The sequence below is a fragment of the Heloderma suspectum genome, chromosome 2 (genome assembly GCF_057233095.1).
Source record: "Heloderma suspectum isolate Gila_16-S chromosome 2, 16-S_ref, whole genome shotgun sequence".
Lineage (NCBI taxonomy): Eukaryota > Metazoa > Chordata > Lepidosauria > Squamata > Helodermatidae > Heloderma > Heloderma suspectum.
Genome location: NC_139459.1, coordinates 397,975,698 through 397,992,582, shown reverse-complemented (window position 1 = coordinate 397,992,582; position 16,885 = coordinate 397,975,698). Strand labels below are relative to the sequence as shown.

The 16,885-nt window shown below is 48.1% G+C and overlaps 1 protein-coding gene across 1 annotated transcript in view; it reads left to right on the top strand.

Annotated features, from left to right (window-relative positions):
* Window positions 1-69: 69 nt before the first annotated feature.
* LOC146356591 (uncharacterized) overlaps window positions 70-16,885 on the top strand; it is an 81,400-nt gene continuing 64,584 nt past the window's right edge. The window contains exons 1-4 of the mRNA XM_084841118.1: window positions 70-188; window positions 4,823-5,237; window positions 9,592-9,718; window positions 11,320-11,387. Coding sequence (XP_084697244.1) covers window positions 4,860-5,237; window positions 9,592-9,718; window positions 11,320-11,387 — 573 coding nt within the window. The 5' untranslated portion in view covers window positions 70-188; window positions 4,823-4,859. The remainder of the gene's footprint in view (window positions 189-4,822; window positions 5,238-9,591; window positions 9,719-11,319; window positions 11,388-16,885) is intronic.

Here is a 16,885-nt window from a genome sequence, read left to right as displayed (position 1 = left end):
CCCGCGGGCCCCGCTCGGCCTCCCCGGTCCGTCTCAGGGTTAAAGTGAGGGAGGCGGGTTCCTAGAGAGGCCCCTAGGAAGGGGCGGGGGGGCGGCGCGAGGCCCCGCGCCCGCCCTTCCGGCCCCGCCCCCTCCCGTGGGAAAGGAGGCTGGGATTTTCCCACGCGCGGCGCGGCGCGGCGGCGGCGGTGAGTGCGGCGCGCGTCGCAGTGCAGGGGAGGCCCGGGCCGGGCCCGCCGCGGAGGGAGGCGCCGCAGGGGGGCGCGGGCCTCGGACGCCCCCGGGCGAAGCTGCTCGGGCGGGGACGGAGACGAGAAGGCAGGCAGAGGGAGAGCTCGCCCCTCTCCCCCGCATCGGGAGACGGCATGAGCTGCTGACCCATCGGGGGGGCCTTCGTGGCACCCACGCTGGGGAGCTTCTCCCGCCCCCCAGTCCTGAAGGCCCAGATCCCTCCAGAAGCACAACTGATGTTTTGCCCCCACCATCTGAACAGAACACAACTGATGTTGTGATCCCTCGTGTGTGTGTGTCTGTGTGTGTGTGTCCTTCATGGCACCTATTTTGTAAGTCCCCCCCCATCTTGAAGGCCCAGATCCCTCCAGAAACACAACTGATGTTGTGATCCCCCCGGGGGGGTGTCCTTTGTGGCACCTATTTTGTGAGCCCCCCCCATCTTGAAGGCCCAGATCCCTCCAGAAACACAACTGATGTTTTGCCCCCACCATCTGAACAGAACACAACTGATGTTGTGATCCCTCGTGTGTGTGTGTCTGTGTGTGTGTGTCCTTCATGGCACCTATTTTGTAAGTCCCCCCCCATCTTGAAGGCCCAGATCCCTCCAGAAACACAACTGATGTTGTGATCCCCCCGGGGGGGTGTCCTTTGTGGCACCTATTTTGTGAGCCCCCCCCATCTTGAAGGCCCAGATCCCTCCAGAAACACAACTGATGTTTTGCCCCCACCATCTGAACAGAACACAACTGATGTTGTGATCCCTCGTGTGTGTGTGTCTGTGTGTGTGTGTCCTTCATGGCACCTATTTTGTAAGTCCCCCCCCATCTTGAAGGCCCAGATCCCTCCAGAAACACAACTGATGTTGTGATCCCCCCGGGGGGGTGTCCTTTGTGGCACCTATTTTGTGAGCCCCCCCCATCTTGAAGGCCCAGATCCCTCCAGAAACACAACTGATGTTTTGCCCCCACCATCTGAACAGAACACAACTGATGTTGTGATCCCTCGTGTGTGTGTGTCTGTGTGTGTGTGTCCTTCATGGCACCTATTTTGTAAGTCCCCCCCCATCTTGAAGGCCCAGATCCCTCCAGAAACACAACTGATGTTGTGATCCCCCCGGGGGGGTGTCCTTTGTGGCACCTATTTTGTGAGCCCCCCCCATCTTGAAGGCCCAGATCCCTCCAGAAACACAACTGATGTTGTGATCCCCCCGGGGGGGTGTCCTTTGTGGCACCTATTTAGTGAGCCCCCCCCATCTTGAAGGCCCAGATCCCTCCAGAAACACAACTGATGTTGTGATCCCCCCGGGGGGGTGTCCTTTGTGGCACCTATTTAGTGAGCCCCCCCCATCTTGAAGGCCCAGATCCCTCCAGAAACACAACTGATGTTTTGCCCCCACCATCTGAACAGAACACAACTGATGTTATGGTCCCTCGGGTGTGTGTGTGTGTGTGTGTGTGTGTGTCCTTCATGGCACCTATTTTGTAAGTTTCTCCCCCCCCAAGTCTTGAAGGCCCAGATCCCTCCAGAAACACAACTGATGTTTTGCCCCCACCATCTGAACAGAACACAACTGATGTTATGATCCCTCGGGGTGTGTGTGTGTGTGTGTGTCCTTCATGGCACCTATTTTGTAAGTTTCTCTCCCCCCCCCCACCAATCTTGAAGGCCCAGATCTCTCCAGAAACACAACTGATGTTTTGCCCCCACCATCTGAACAGAACACAACTGATGTTGTGATCCCTCGGGGTGTGTGTGTGTGTGTGTGTGTCCTTCATGGCACCTATTTTGTAAGTTTCTCCCCCCTACCATCTTCAAGGCCCAGATTCATCCAGAAACACAACTGATGTTGTGATCCCTGGGTGTGTGTGTCCTTCATGGCACCTATTTTGTGAGTCCCCCCCCCTCAATCTTGTAGGCCCGGATCTCTCCAGAAACACAACTGATGTTGTGCCCCCACCATCTGAACAGAACACAACTGATGTTGTGACCCCTCTGGGGGGGGGGTGTCCTTCGTGGCACCCATTTTGGGGCGATTCTCCCCACCCCGCTTCCTGAAAGCTCAGATCTCCAGAAAACCACTGACGTTGGCTGCCTTGAGAGTGAGTTTCAAGCCGCTTTGTGATGGCAGAGTAGGAGAATAAAAGGAGAAGGGGTCGGGGGGGGGGGAGCAGGGGGCTAAAGGGAAATGTAGGAGCATTGGAATCTGCTTTTATACCGAGCCAGGCCATTGGTCCATCTAGCCCAGTATTGTCAACATTGACTGGAACAGAACAGAGGAAGCTGCCTTATACTGAGTCCGTCTAGCCCAGCACTGTTGACACTGACTGTCAGTGGCCCTCCAGGGTTTCGGGCAGGAGTCTGTTCTAGCCTTGCCAGGAGATGCTAGGAACTGAACCCGGGACCTTCTTTCAAAGCAGGGGCTCTGTCACTGAGTGACAGCCTCTCATGGCAAGAGGGAGACTGTTGTGTGAGGAGACCCACCAAGATCTGGAGAAGTGGTGCTGTAATCTGTGGATCTAACTTCAGGTGAAGATAAGACCTAAGAAGACCCCTGCTGGATCAACGGATCCATCTAGTCCACTGTTTTGTTCACTATTTTCACTTGGAAAAAAGGGGGGTAAGGGGAGACATGACGGAGGTGTACAAAATTATGCACGGTGTGGAGAATGTGGATAGGGAGACATTTTTCTCCCTCTCTCAGAATACTGGAACTCGGGGTCCTCCCGTGAAGCTGATGGGTGGGAGATTCAGGACAGATCAAAGGAAGGACTTCTTGCTTGCGGGTTTCTCGCGGGCAGCTGGTTGGCCACCGTGTGAACGGACATCTGGTCCCTCCGGTGCTTGAGCCAAAGGAGAAGCAGCTCAGTGTGCAGAAATTACAGAGCCCAGCCTTGTGCCCATGGATACCTGCTGGGCTGGAGATTGGAATGCTTCTCTCTGGCCCTGTGAAGTAATAGCGCTACTGCAGAAAAGGGCCAGTAAAAGGACCGAGAGACTGGAGCATCTCCTCTATGAGGGAAGGTTACAACAGCTGGGATGGTTTAGCTTGGGAAAAAAGCCGAGTAAGGGGAGACATTAGAGAGGTCTACAAAATTAGGCATGATGTGGAGAATGTGGACGGGGAGACATTTTTCTCCCTCTCTCAGAATACTAGAACTCGGGGTCCTCCCGTGAAGCTGATGGGTGGGAGATTCAGGACAGATCAAAGGAAGGACTTCTTCACACTGCGCAGAGTTAAACTATGGAACTCGCTACCACAGGATGTAGTGATGGCCACCCATTTGGATGGCTTTAAAAGGGGGTTGGAGAAATTCCTGGAGGAGAAGGCTGTCAATGGCTACTAGTCCCAATAGCTATGTGCTCCCTCCAGTACCAGAGGGAGTGAGCCTATCTACAGCAGTTGCTGGGGAACATGGATGGGAGGGTGTTGTTGCCCTCGTGTCCTGCTTGTGGGTTCCTGGTCGACGGCTGGTTGGCCACTGTGTGAACAGCATGCTGGACTAGATGGACCCTTGGTCTGATCCAGCAGGGCTCTTCTTATATTCACACAGTAGCCAAACAGCTGTTGGTGGAAAAACCCCAAGTAGGACACGAGTGCAGTCGCACCCTCCCACCCATATTCCCCAGCAACTGGCATACCGAGGTACACTGCCTCTAATATGGGAGCACATAACTATAATAACTATTTAGTTACTTGGTTATTTTTATTTATTTGTTTCATTTATATCCGACCTTTTCCTCTTGCAAGGAACCCAAGACGGCTTACATTACCCTCGTCCTCCTCTCCATTTTGCCCTTGCAGCAACCCTGCGAGGTAGGTTAGGCTGAGAGTCAGTGACTGGCCCAAAGTCACCCAGTGAGCTCCGTGTTTGAGTGGGGACTTGAACCCGGCTCTCCCTGGTCTTAGTCCAACGCTCTAACCACCACACCGCACTAGCTTAGAAAAAGTAAAAGCATGCATGCTCAGTTTATAAAACTATGCCGGGTCTGAAAAAAAAGGGGATAAGGAGACCTCCCCCCACCCACCCACCCACTCTTGTAATACTAGAACCCGGGGTCATCCCATAAAGCTGACTGGGGGAAGATTCAGGGCAGATCAAAGGAAGGACTCCTTCATTCCGTCCATTGTTAAATTATGGAACTCGCTACCACAGGATGTAGTGATGGCCACCAATTTAGATAGCTTTAAACGGAGGTTGGACAAATTCATGGAGGAGGAGGCTATCCAGACTTGGTGGTGTATCCAGGCTTCCCACGTGATGCTTACTGCAGCGGGGCAAGTCCTTTGGTCAAGATGGAGTAGAGGACACTTGGGTCCTTGAACTTCGGTGAGAATAAGGCCATGTAACCTAGCTTGCAAACATCTGGATCCTGTTGTCCCTACCTGCTATGAATCCATGCAGCCTTTCTCAGAACAATACTTATTGGACAAGGTAGTAAGGTGATGCCAACAGAATACGACACGCATTCAAAAGCCATTGTGGCTGAGCTCTTCATTAATAATGACTATAGTGGTATAATACAGAGGGGCTTGTATTCTCTGCTAGATTAGGTTTCCCCACCCAATTTATGCTGTCCTTGCTTTCAGAAAGAAAACGGAGGCTGAGCTGGAGCACAGAGCAAAGATGGGCGAGCAAAACCCATGTGGCCGTGGAGGAGAAAGAGGCCATGAGGTCATTGAGATTGGGAGGTGCAGGAAGGCCTGGGAAAGAAGAGTGCAGAAGATCTCCAGTCTGGACAATGGTAACAAAGCTGCAGAGGTTTTACCCCGAGAGGTTTGCAGCCAACTCCACCACCTTTGCTGTCAGTGGCTGAAGCCAGAAAGGCACACGAAAGCTCAGATGCTGGACCTGGTGCTCCTGGAGCAGTTCCTGGCTGTCCTGCCCCCGGAGATAGAGAACTGGGTCAGGGAATGTGGAGCAGAGACCAGTTCCCAGGCGGTGGCCCTGGCAGAAGGCTTCCTCCTGAGCCAGGCAGAGGACAAGGGGCAGAAAGAGGAGCAGGTGAGAGAGGGTTTCATCCTGATAAGCTCCAAGGGGCTGAGAATGCGTGGAAAGGTACTCTAAAAATTTCAACCAGTTGCCCATTGTTTTCTAGAAATCATCCAAAGGGGGGTGATACTATAACATACAAGGAAATGTAATTCATACCATAAACAAAATAACATTCGTACAAAAGACAACCATTTATTTATTTAAAATATTTCTTGGCGACCTTTCAGGACAGAAGCCCTCCCAAGGCGGCTTACAGCAATAAAATACATAAAAACAGTTACGAGTGATAAAAACACAATAACATAGCAATAAAAACAACAATAAAACCCAACAATAAAACCAGCAGTAACAACAACAGCAACAACAGCAGTTGTGTCAAGAGAAGGTCTCAGTAAAGTAATAGGTTTTCAAGGCCTTCTTAAAAGCCTGCAATGACGGAGCATAGTGGAGCTCCTATTACAACTTGCTCCAAAGGTGTGGGGCCACAGCAGAGAAGGCCCTCTCACATGTGGTCACCCAGCTGACTGCTCTCATGGATGGGCAAATGAGGAGGGCCTCTGTTTCTGATTTCAAAGTTTGGGCAGGCTGATACGGGTGAAGGCTGTCCTTCAAGTAACTTAGTGCCAAACCATTTAAGGCTTTAAAGGTCAAAACCAGCACTTCAAATTGGGCTTGCAGACACACTCCAAAGGAGCTATCCAAGGTGCTGAACTGTGTCCCCAACATGGGGATTGGGTTCAGCTCTCCCCTCCCTCCCTCCCCCCTATCAAAACACAAACCCGCGTGAGAAAAACTGGGGCAAAGAGAAACACAGACAGATGAGTAAGAAAGGGGGTGAGCATTTGTAGCAAAGCGACTATTCCAGCTCAACTTTTCACCTCCCCACACTCTTAAAATTGAGAAGTGGTATGCCTCTGAGCATATGCAGAATGCCTTCCAGAAAATTGCTGGAGCATATGCTCTAAGCATATGCAGAATGCCTTCCCTCCAGAAGATTACTGGAGCATATGCTCTGAGCATATGCAGAATGCCTTCCCTCCAGAAAATCACTAGGTAACTGCAAGCCGCCCCCTTTGCCACACTCTTCAAATTAAAGACAGATGAGTAAGAAAGACGCTGAGCATTTGTAGCAAAACGACTCTTCCAGGTCAACTTTGCACCTCCCCACATTATCTAACGTTACTGCAAGATATTCCAAACAGATAGCTTGTTGTTGTTCAGTCATTCAGTCGTGTCCGACTCTTCGTGACCCCATGGACCATAGCACAACAGGCCGTCCTGTCCTCCGCTCTCTCCCAGAGTGTGCTCAAGTTCATATTCATTGCATCGGTGATGCTATCTAGCCATCTCATCCTCTGCCGTCCCCTTCTCCTTTTGCCTTCAATCTTTCCCAGCATCAGGCTCTTTTCCAGTAAGTTTTCTCTTCGCATTAGGTGGCCAAAATATTGGAGCTTCAGTTTCAGTATCTGTCCTTCCAATGAGCACTCAGGGTTGATTTCCTTTAGGATGGACTGATTTGACCTCCTTGCAGTCCAGGGGACTCGTAAGACTCTTCTCCAGCACCACAGTTTGAAAGCTTCAATTCTTCGGCGCTCCGCCTTCCGTATAGTCCAGCTCTCACAGCCATACGTTACTACTGGGAAAACCATAGCTTTCATTATACAGACCTTTGTCGGCAAGGTGATGTCTCTGCTTCTTACTATGCTTCCTAGGTTTGACATAGCTTTCCTCCCAAGGAGCAAGCGTCTTTTAATTTCATGGCTACAGTCACCATCTGCGGTGATCTTGGAGCCCAAGAAAATAAAATCTGTCACTGCTTCCATTTCTTCCCCTTCTATATGCCAGGAAGTGATGGGGCCAGATGCCATGATCTTCATTTTTTTAATGTTGAGTTTCAAACCGGTTTTTGCACTCTCCACTTTCACCCTCAACAAGAGGCTCTTCAGATCCTCTTCGCTTTCTGCCATTAGGGTGGTATCGTCTGCATATCTGAGGTTGCTGATAATTCTCCCAGCAATCTTAATTCCGACCTGTGATTCATCCAACCCGGCGTTTCTCATGATGTACTCTGCATATGAGTTAAATAAGCAGGGCAACAATATGCAGCCTTGTCGTACTCCTTTCCCAATTTTGAACCAATCGGTTGTTCCATGTCCGGATCTTACTGTTGCTTCTTGACCCTTGTACAGGTTTCTCAGCAGACAGGTAAGGTGGTCTGGTACTCTCATCTCTTTAAGAATTTGCCGGTTTGTTGTGATCCACACAATCAAAGGCTTTAGCGTCGTCAATGAAGCAGAAATAGACGCTTTTCTGGAATTCTCTTAATTTCTCCATGATCCAGCGAACGTTGGCGATTTGATCTCTAGTTCCTCTACCTCTTTGAAACCCAGCTTGTACTTCTGGTAGTTCTCAGTTCACATACTGCTGAAGCCTAGCTTGTAGGATTTTGAGCATCACCTTCCTGGCATGTGAAATGAGCGCAATTGTACGGTAGTTTGAACACTCTTTGGCATTGCCCTTCTTTGGAATTGGAATGTAAACTGGCCTTTTCCAGTCTTGTGGCCACTGTTGACTGTTCCAAATTTGTTGGCATATTGAGTGCAGCACTTTAACAGCATCATCTTTTAGGATTTTAAATAGCTCAGCTGGAAGACTGTCATCTCTGCTAGCTTTGTTGTTACTAATGCTTCCTAAGGAACCACTTGACTTCACTCTCTAGGATGTCTGGCTCAAGTTCAGTGACCGCACTATCATGGCTATCAGGGCCATTCAGATCTTTCCTGTATAGTTTTTCTGTATATTCTTGCCACCTCTTCTGAATCTCATCTGCTTCTCTTAGGTCCCTGCCTTCTTTGTCCTTTATCATGCCCGTCTTTGCACAAAACGTTCCCTTGATATCTCCGATTTTCTTGAAAAGATCTCTAGTCTTTCCCATTCTGTTGTTTTCCTCGATTTCTTTGCATTGTTCATTTAAGAAGGCCTTCTTGTCTCTCCTTGCTATTCTCTGGATCTCTGCATTCAGTTGGATATATCATCCCCTTTCTCCCTTGCTTTTTGCTTCCTTTCTTTCCTCAGCTACTTGTAAAGCCTCATCAGACAGCCACTTCGCTTTCTTGCATTTCTCTTTCTTTGGGATGGATTGAGTTGCTGCCTCCTGAACAATGTTGCGGACCTCCGTCCATAGATCCTCAGGCACTCTGTCTATCAGGTCTAATCCCTTAAATCTATTCCTCACCTCCACTGTATATGCATAAGGGATATGATTTAGGTTATACCTGAATGGTTTAGTGGTTTTCCCTACGTTCTTCAATTTAAGCTGAAATTTTGCAACAAGAAGCTCATGATCTGAGCCACAGTTAGCTCCAGGTCTTGTTTTCACTGACTGTATAGAGCTTCTCCATCTTTGGCTGCAAAGGACATAGTCAATCTGATTTCGATATTGACCATCTGGTAATGTCCATGTTAGAGTCGCCTCTTGTGCTGTTGGAAAATAGTGTTTGCTATGATCAGCGTGTTCTCTTGGCCTTTGTCCTGCTTCCTTTTGTACACCAAGGCCATGCTTGCCTGTTATCCCGGTGATTTCTTGACTTCCTACTTTAGCTTTCCAATCCCCTATGATGAAAAGGACATCTTTTTTTGGTGTTAGTTCTAGAAGAATTCCCTCTGCTCTTCCCCAGTAGTATATTGGACACCTTCCGACCTGAGGGGCTCATCTTCCGGCGTCATCTCATTTAGCCTTGTGATACATTCCATGGGGTTTTCTTGGCAAGAATCCTGGAGTGGGTTGCCATTTCCTTCTCCAGTGGACCACATTTTGTCAGAACTCTCCACCATGACCTGTCCGTCTTGGGTGGCCCTGCACGGCATAGCTTATGGCTTCACTGAGTCACGCAAGCCCCTTTGCCACAACAAGGCAGTGACCGGGGGAGAGTCTAACGTTCTGAATGTGAGGGCCCTCCTGGAGGCATCACGAGACACTTGTGAAGTCCGTGGAAGGGAGAGGATCCTGCTGCAGGTAATTACACAGCCTCAGAATTTCCCTGCTAATAATGGAAGTTCTAGAGAGGAGACGTCTGGGAGCTTCTAGCTCAAGCTGCTTCTCTGCAAGCCCATCACCTTGTTTTTCCTGAGGGGTTTGATTTAGGAAGGGACCTGAGGTTCCGTATTCTAGTCGCGTTATAATGGCAGGGTTAGATCACTACCCTGGTGCCCTGCTGGAAGTGTCAAGTGTGGCTGTTGTGAGACTTGTAAAGGAGGTTGCATTTCAAAGGAGCCCCAAGTCCAGGGAGATGGAGAAACCCTACACATGGCCTTTCCTAGCCCCATTCACCATTTCCTGCCGGGATCTTCATTCCTCTTTCAGGCGGACGGCATCTTACCCAGAGCAGTCACTCAGCTTCCTGAGACCAAGACGGCTCATTTGGACACCAGAGAGAGGCACCTGGTCAAAGGGACCATGCAGGAGAGTGATGGAGGTGCCACCTCACCGGGTAAGGATGTCCCCCTTGAGCCTGTGTGGGGAGGAGATGCTTCTCCCTAGCCTCTCTAACAAAACAAGCAGGTTTTAGGCATATTTAGCTGCCCTGAGTGCCATTTTTCTTGGTAGAAAGGCACAGTACAAATCAAATCAATATTTGTTGGGATTGCAAGGACATTTAAAAAGTGTCAGATCATAGAATAGTAGAGTTGGAAGGAGCCTATATGACCCTCGAGTCCCAACGTCCTGCTCATTGCAGGAATCCAAGTCAGAGCATCCCTGACAGATGGCTGTCCAGCCTCATCTTGAATGCCTCTAGTGTGGGAGAGCCCACCACCTCCCTAGGGAATTGGTTCCATTGTCAGCTTGCTCTAACAGTCCGGAGGTTTTTCCTGATGTCCAGAAGGAATCTGGCTTCCTGTAACTTGTGCCCATGATTCTTTTTCCTGCATTCTGGGATGATTGAGAAGGGATCCTGGCCTTCCTCCACCCCCAGCCCTTCTTGTGACTTAGACAGACTTGGAAGACAATGAGAACAGAGGGTCTTATCTGCCTACAAACCAAGAGGCCCAACTTTAGCGAGACTTTGTGGGGAGGAAAGCGGTTCCCTCGCTTAGAATCATCGAATAGTAGGGTTGGAAGGGGCCTACAAAACCATCGAGTCCAACCCCCTGCTCAGTGCAGGAATCCAAGTCAGAGCATCCCTGACAGATGGCTGTCCAGCCTCATCTTGAACACCTCCGGTGTGGGAGAGCCCACCACCTCCCTCAGTCATTGGGAGGAATGATAAATGGAATGAATACCCTAAATGAGATTACTTAGTGTAAAATACCAATATTGTTTTGCTGGTAGGAATTCTAATGGCTTGGCATCAATTGAAAGTCGTAGAACGATAGGTAACACAGTTAATTGCAGCAAGCATAAAGCGATGCACTTTTATCTTTTTGTTAGCCTTCTCGATTTCAGATGCTGGACCTTAAGCAATGAAAGCCGGTGTATTTGGGGTGGAATATATTACATTGATTACTGCATGGTACTTAACTCACTTGTGTGCTGACGCTTTGTCACTGGGGCTCTTCATGCCTGGAGAGCTGGCCTCCCTTGCAAGCCTGCCTTATATAGCGTTGGCTTGTTGTTGTTGTTCAGTCGTGTCCAACCCTTCGTGACCCCATGGACCATAGCACGCCAGGCCTTCCTGTCTTCCGCTCTCTCCCGGAGTGTGCTCAAGTTCATATTCATTGCATCGGTGATGCTATCCAGCCATCTCATTCTCTGCGGTCCCCTTCTCCTTTTGCCTTCAATCTTTCCCGGCATCAGGGTCTTTTCCAGGGAGTTCTCTCTTCGCATTAGGTGGCCAAAATATTTGAGGTTCAGCTTCAGTATCTCTCCTTCCAATGAGCAGTCAGGGTTGATTTCCTTTAGGTTGGACTGATTTGACCTCCTTGCAGTCCAGGGGACTCGTAAGAGTCCTCTCCAGCACCACAGTTCGAAAGCTTCAGTTCGTCATTAAAATTACACTGATTACACTTCATGAAAACAAGGAGTTTCCTTAATTCAGTACTCATTTGCTTAATGATGTAGTATTGATTATCACCTCCTCTGCCTCCTTCACAGGTGGTGGAATGCCTCTGGGGCTTCCTGCTAGACCTTCTCCTGCAGGAGTGGAAATGGATGCTGTACAGGTAGGAGGAGAATAATTGGAAAAGAAACCAGGCAGGGTGGGTGCAGGCCGTCTGGGTGCCATGGGTTTGAAAGGATAAGAACATCCTTTCTTACCCTTGGGTTCCATTCTTCGGTAGAAAGACGGGGTACAAATCAAATCAATACATAAACGTAAGAAGAGCCCTGCTGGGTCAGACCAAGGGTCCATCTAGTCCAGCATTCTTTTCACACAGTGGCCAACCAGCTGCCCATGGGAAACTCAAGGAGGACATGAGTGCAACAGCATCCTCCCGCCCACGTTCCCCAACAACTGGTGTACCTGGCATAGTGCCTCTAATACTTGTAGCATAGAGCCATCAGGACTATTAGCCATTGATAGCCTTTTCTAGGAATTTGTTTAACCGCCTTTTCAAGCCATCCAAATGGGTGGCCATCACTTCATCTTGTGGAAGTGAATTCCATAGTTTCACTATGCGCTGTGTGAAGAAGTTCTTTCTTTTATCTGTCCTGAATCTCCCCCCAGTCAGCTTCATGGGATGACCCCATTGTGTTCTAGTATTATGGGAGAGGGAGAAACATAACTTGGCAGTCAAAAAGATGAAATGTGCCCAAGCCATCAATGGGCATTCTTCCTATTTTGGTTTTGTTTTGCTTTATTCTGTTGAAATTTACAGTAAAAAAACCCACTGTTAATCCTACTACTACTACTACATAGGGCTTTCCAACGGTGACATTCCACAAACTCAAATAGCGCTAGCGGAGCTCCGCAGAATATTTCCATTGTTCAAGCAGTTGCACAATGGCAAATAATAATGTTGAATAATGCAGTGCCCCCTGCATGTCAGGCATACTTAGGAAAGGAATTGGAAATAAAACTGCGAAGATCATACTGCCCTTATACAAATCTGTGGTGCAACCATGCTTGGAATACTGTGCAGAATTCAGGTGACCACACCTAAAAAAAAAAAAGACATTGTAGACCTGGAAAAAGGGAAGAAATTATCAAGGGCCTAGAGCATCTCCCCTATGAAGGAAGCTGGGATTGTTTAATTGGGATTGTTTAGCTTGGAAAAAAGGAGAGTGAGGGAAGACAGGATAGAGGTGTGCAAAATCATGCCTGGTGTGCAGAAAGTGGATAGGAAGACATTTTTCTCCCTCTCTCACAATACTAGAACTTGGGGTCATCTCATGAAGCTGATGGGTGGGAGATTCAGGACAGATCAAAGGAAGGACTAGATGGACCCTTGGTCTAATCCAGGGTGGCTCTTCTTATATTCTTAAGTCCTCAGTTTGTGGTTTGCCTGTGTCAGACTGGGAGCCGGGAGATCTGGGTTCTAGTCCCCACTCGACTGGAAGATGAGCCCCTCAGGTCGGAAGGTTTCCAATATACTACTGGGGAAGAGCAGAAGGAATTTCCAAGTAGCGCCAGAAAGAGTGAAGCGGCTGGGCCAAAGCCGAAAGGACACTCAGCTGTAGATGTGTCTGGTGGTGAAAAAGATCCGATGCTGTAAAGAACAATATTGTTTAGGAACCTGGAATGTCGGATCAATGAATCAAGGTAAGCTGGAGGTGGTCAGACATGAGATGGCAAGATTGAACATCGATATCTTGGGAATCAGCGAACTAAAATGGACAACCACAGGCAAATTTAATTCAGGTGACCATTATATCTACTACTGTGGGCAAGAATCCCTTAGAAGAAAGGGAGTAGCACTCATAGCCAACAAAAGGGTGGGAAAAGCAGTACTGGGGTACAATCTCAAAAACGATAGAATGATCTCAGTACGAATCCAAGGCAAAGCATTTAGCATCACAGTAATTCAAGTCTATGCCAAAACCACTGAGGCCGAAGAAGCTGAGGTTGATCAGTTCTATGAAGACCTACAACACCTTGTAGAACTAACACCAAAAAAAGATGTCCTCTTCATCATAGGGGATTGGAATGCTAAAGTAGGAAGTCAAGAAATCACCAGGATAACAGGCAGGCTTGGCCTTGGTGCACAAAATGAAGCAGGACAGAGGCTAGTAGAGTTTTGCCAAGAGAACATGCTGATCGTAGCAAACACTCTTTTCCAACAGCACAAGAGGTGACTCTACACATGGACATTACCAGATGGTCAATGTCGAAATCAGATTGATTATGTCCTTTGCAGCCAAAGATGGAGAAGCTCTATACAGTCAGTGAAAACAAGACCTGGAGCTGACTGTGGCTCAGATCATGAGTTTCTTGTTGCAAAATTTCGGCTTAAATTGAAGAACGTAGGGAAAACCACTAAACCATTCAGGTATGACCTAAATCATATCCCTCATGAATATACAGTGGAGGTGAGGAATAGATTTCAGGGATTAGACCTGATAGACAGAGTGCCTGAGGAACTGTGGATGGAGGTCCATAACATTGTTCAGCAGGCAGCAACTCAATCCATCCCAAAGAAAAAGAAATGCAAGAAAGCCAAGTGGCTGTCTGATGAGGCTTTACAAGTAGTTGAGGAAAGAAGGGAAGTGAAAAACAAGGGAGAAAGGGGAAGATACATCCAACTGAATGCAGAGTTCCAGAGAATAGCAAGGAGAGACAAGAAAGCCTTGTTAAATGAACAATGCAAAAAAATCAAGGAAAACAATAGAATGGGAAAGACTAGAGATCTTTTCAAGAAAATCGGAGATCTCAAGGGAATGTTTTGTGCAAAGACAGGCATGATAAAGGACAAAGTAGGCAGGGACCTAACAGAAGCAGATGAGATTCAGAAGAGGTGGAAGGAATACACAGAAGAACTATACAGGAAAGATCTGAATGTCCGTGATAGCCATGATAGTGTGGTCACTGAACTTGAGCCGCACATCCTAGAGAGTGAAGTCAAGTGGACCTTAGGAAGCATTACTAACAACAAAGCCAGCGGAGATGACAGTCTTCCAGCTGAGCTATTTAAAATCCTAAAAGATGATGCTGTTAAAGTGCTGCACTCAGTATGCCAACAAATTTGCAACACTCAGCAGTGGCCACAAGACTGGAAAAGATCAGTTTACATTCCAATTCCAAAGAAGGGCAATGCCAATGAGTATTCAAACTACCGTACAGTTGCGCTCATTTCACATGCCAGCAAGGTGATGCTCAAAATCCTACAAGCTAGGCTTCAGCAGTATGCGAACCAAGAACTACCAGAAGTACAAGCTGTGTTTCGAAGAGGCAGAGGAACTAGAGATCAAATCGCCAACATTCGCTGGATCATGGAGAAAGCAAGAGAATTCCAGAAAGATGTCTATTTCTGCTTCATTGACTACGCTAAAGCCTTTGATTGTGTGGATCACAACAAACTGTGGCAAATTCTGAAAGTGATGGGAGTACCAGACCACCTTACCTGTCCCCTGAGAAACCTGTACGAGGGTCAAGAAGCAACAGTAAGAACCAGACATGGAACAACCGATTGGTGCAAAATTGGGAAAGGAGTACGACAAGGCTGCATATTGTTGCCTTGCTTATTTAACTTATATGCAGAGTACATCATGAGAAACGCCGGGTTGGATGAATCACAGGTCGGAATTAAGATTTTTGGGAGAATTATCAGCAACGTCATATACGCAGACGATACCACCCTAATGGCAGAAAGCGAAGAGGATCTGAAGAGCCTCTTGTTGAGGGTGAAAGTGGAGAGTGCAAACACCGGTTTGAAACTCAACATTAAAAAAATGAAGATCATGGCATCTGGCCCCATCACTTCCTGGCATATAGAAGGGGAAGAAATGGAAGCAGTGACAGATTTTATTTTCTTGGGCTCCAAGATCACCGCAGATGGTGACTGTAGCCATGAAATTAAAAGACACTTGCTCCTTGGGAGGAAAGCTATGGCAAACCTAGACAGCGTAGTAAGAAGCAGAGACATCACCTTGCTGACAGAGGTCCATCTAATCAAAGCTATGTTTTTCCCAGTAGTAATGTATGGCTGTGAGAGCTGGACTATAAGGAAGGCTGAGCACCGAAGAATGGATGCTTTCGAACTGTGGTGCTGGAGAAGACTCTTACGAGTCCCCTGGACTGCAAGGAGATTAAATCAGTCAATCCTAAAGGAATCAACCCTGAGTGCTCATTGGAAGGACAGATACTGAAATTGAAGCTCAAATATATTGGCCACCTAATGCGAAGAGAAAAGTCACTGGAAAAGACCCTGATGCTGGGAAAGATTGAAGGCAAAAGGAGAAGGGGACAGCAGAGGATGAGATGGGTAGATAGCATCACTGATGCAATGAATATGAACTTGAGCACACTCCGGGAGAGAGTGGAGGACAGGAAGGCCTGGCGTGCTATGGTCCATGGGGTCACGAAAAGTCGGACACGACTTAATGACTGAACAACAACCACCCCACTCGGCCATGGAAACTTATTGGGTTACTTTGGGCCAGTCACAGACTCTCAGCCCAACCTAGCTCACGGGGTTGTTGTTGTGAGGATAAAATGTAGAGCATGAGGATAATGTAAGCCGCCTTGGGTTTTTTGCAAGAGGAAAAGAGGTGGGATATAAATGCAATGAATGAATGAATGAATAGATATCCAGTTGGGGAGTGTCTGCATGTAGAGCATCCAAAGGTCTATTTCGGGGTATACAACTGTGCCCTCAAGGTATTTCAGATGATAACTTCCATAATCCCAGCCACCATGGCCAATGGTTAGGCATTATGGGAGTTGTAGACCAAAAGATCTGGACAGTGCCAGGTTGTCCATCCCTCTAACTCACATTAGCTGCCAGTTGATGCCAGTCACCAGAAGGTATTTAATTTATGGCCAGATCTAACCCTCTGCTAACCACAGGTTGTACAACGGGGTGCACAGCCAGTTGAACAACAAGTTGCAGAATGGGTTGCACAACAGGGGGAAGCTGTTGTGCAACCAGTTGCACAGGAGGCTGGACAGGCACCTGTCAGGAATGCTCTGACTTGGGTTCCTGCATTGAGAAGGGGGTTGGACTTGATGGTCTTGTAGGTCCCTTTCAACCCTGCTATTCTATGATTCCTTGAGTTATGCACAACGGGTTGACAGTGCGTTGCACAAGCATAATGGAAAACCACCCATAATACGTACCTGAAGGAGCACCTTCTCCTAAATGTTCTGCCCAGTTTCCAAGATCATCTTCGGATCTTAGCAATTACACAATCCGTACGTCCCTAGTTACCACCAGCCACAACTCTAATGGTGCTATCCAAGGTGCTGTACCCATTTTGGGGATAGGGCTCAGCACCTCGGAGAGCACCTTGGAGAGCACTGTTTGCTGGTGGCAACTAAAACCCTGAATGGAATCGCAGCCCCTCCAGAACTGACATCACTGATAGCAAGACTGTTTCTTGGGACTGTTTCAAACATATCACTCCAGTGCTGTGTCAACTGCACTGGTTGCCAGTCAGTTTCTAGGCCTGATTCAAAGTTTTGGTGTTGACCTTTAAAGCCTTAAATGGCTCATGACTGGCCTGCCTGACGGAGCATCTCCTGCCATATGATTCTGCCTGATTGCTAAGACAGTCTTCAAAAGCT